The 1,955-nt window shown below is 36.0% G+C and overlaps 1 protein-coding gene across 2 annotated transcripts in view; it reads right to left on the reverse strand.

Moving 5' to 3' along the window:
- PPP1CB (protein phosphatase 1, catalytic subunit, beta isozyme) overlaps positions 1 to 1,955 on the reverse strand; it is a 48,873-nt gene that overhangs the window by 6,849 nt on the left and 40,069 nt on the right. For both annotated transcript variants that reach the window (XM_008566404.1, XM_008566403.1), the window contains one exon: positions 1,310 to 1,444. In XM_008566404.1, the coding sequence (XP_008564626.1) occupies positions 1,310 to 1,444 (135 nt within the window). The remainder of the gene's footprint in view (positions 1 to 1,309; positions 1,445 to 1,955) is intronic.

The raw sequence follows: 1,955 nt of genomic DNA on the forward strand, positions 1-1,955 counted from the left end.
CAAAAAAAAAAAAAAAAAAAAAAAAAAAATCACATGTACTTTATTCTTTTTTATTGCTGAATAATATTCCATTATATGGATATGCCAAATTTTATTTACCCAATCATTAGCTGATAGACATTTGAACTATTTCCACTTTTTGGCTATTGCAAAAAGAATGCTGCAATGAACATTCACGTACAAGTTTTTATGTGGACATATGTTTTCATTTCTCTTTGGTATATAACTAGGAGTGAAATTGCTGAGTCTTATGATAACTCTTTGTTTAACCTTTTGATAAACTGCCAGACTGTTTTCCAAAGCAGCTACCCATTTTATATTCCTACCAGTCAATGCACAAAGATTCTGCTTTCTCCATATCCTTGCCAATACCTGTTACTGACATTTTTATTATATTCATTCTGGTGGGTGTACATAGACCTTTAAACTGCATTACAGATGGAAAATGTCATGATTTTACAATAAAGATGTGTAGAAAAGACTTATGAAGTAATTCTTAAAACTATTCAGAACATCACAGTGCCTCAGTGAAAAGAATATTTTAATCCAACTCCACTATGATAACTGTTGAAAGATAAAGCTTGGTTACTATCCCTAAATTATAAATGAGGAGTCAGCCATTTATCAATTGTACTAGCTGATGAAAACAGTATAATATAACAAAGAATAAGAGGGATGGAAACATCCCACTACATTTAAAAGGAGAAAATACAGTGTGTGCACACCAAGGACATAAAATAACCTTTGCAAAAACAAAGTATTAAGGTTATTTTAGTCAGTGAACAAGAATGACTCGTAAGCAGCACACTAAAGCTAGAGCTGGCCTCTCTAAAATGTAAATGTTTCTCTGTTCATAAATGGGTGCTTTAAGATTATTTACAAAGTTTTTTTGTAAGTAAATATTTTACTTTATTTTCATCTGAGTTTATAATTCTCTCTCTCTCCCCAGTATCTGTCCCACGCATTCACCTTGCAAAAGAAAACAAAACGCTAAACTGTTCATTGCATTTACATTCTTTTAATAGGTAAGCCACAGTCCAATAGAGGAATTCACCAATTAAACATCTGAATCAAGGATAACTGACATACTCAGGTTCTCTAAAACCCTCATATTTGATATATAACAAAAAGGCTGAAAACTTTGTGACTGAAAATAGAACTCTCCAATGAGTCTAAGTGGGAATCACTTCTGAATTAAACTGATTTTCAACATTTGCTCAAGGAAAGATCATAAATCTACAAGAAAAACCCTCTGACAATAGTTTTAATTACATTTTCTAGTTGCTATAAATTTATATTTATATCATACCTGAAAAGAACACATCAAAGTTTCATCCACGCTCATCATTCCACCAGCATTATCAAACTCCCCACAGTAATTTGGGGCTGAAAATAGGGTTACCAATTGTCTCTTAGCAAAAAATTCATATCCATCTTCCACCACCTGTCAAAGGAAATGTCAAAAGAGAAAAAATTTACTAATAGGCAATTCTCAACCATCTATACCAATTGAGATTAATGTGGCAAAGACATTAAAAAAACCCTGTTTTGTTTTGGAAGTTGTGGTTTTTACTCTTAAACTGCTTAGAGCATTAAAATTGGTGTGCCTTTTCTATAATGGCAGACATTTAGCTTAAATGGAGTCATACATTATTACCAAAAAGCTTAAAAATCATACCATCTCTAAGGCTCCCCATGAGACAAAAACAAAATATGCTAATAGGTATAGCGACTGCAGGGAGCTGGGACCCCCAAGTACTTCTTTTTTGGGCCGGCCCGGTGGCACACTGGATAAGTGCGCCGCTTGGGAAGCGCGGTGGCGCTCCCGCTTTTGGGCTGGCCCGGTGGCACACTGGATAAGTGCGCCGCTTGGGAAGCACGGCGGCGCTCCCGCCAGAGGGTTCGGATCCCACATACAGACCAGTTCCCGCTCACTGGCTGAGCGAGGCGCGGGA

The sequence above is a fragment of the Galeopterus variegatus genome, unplaced genomic scaffold, assembly GCF_000696425.1.
Source record: "Galeopterus variegatus unplaced genomic scaffold, G_variegatus-3.0.2 Scaffold239, whole genome shotgun sequence".
NCBI classification, from domain to species: Eukaryota; Metazoa; Chordata; class Mammalia; order Dermoptera; family Cynocephalidae; genus Galeopterus; species Galeopterus variegatus.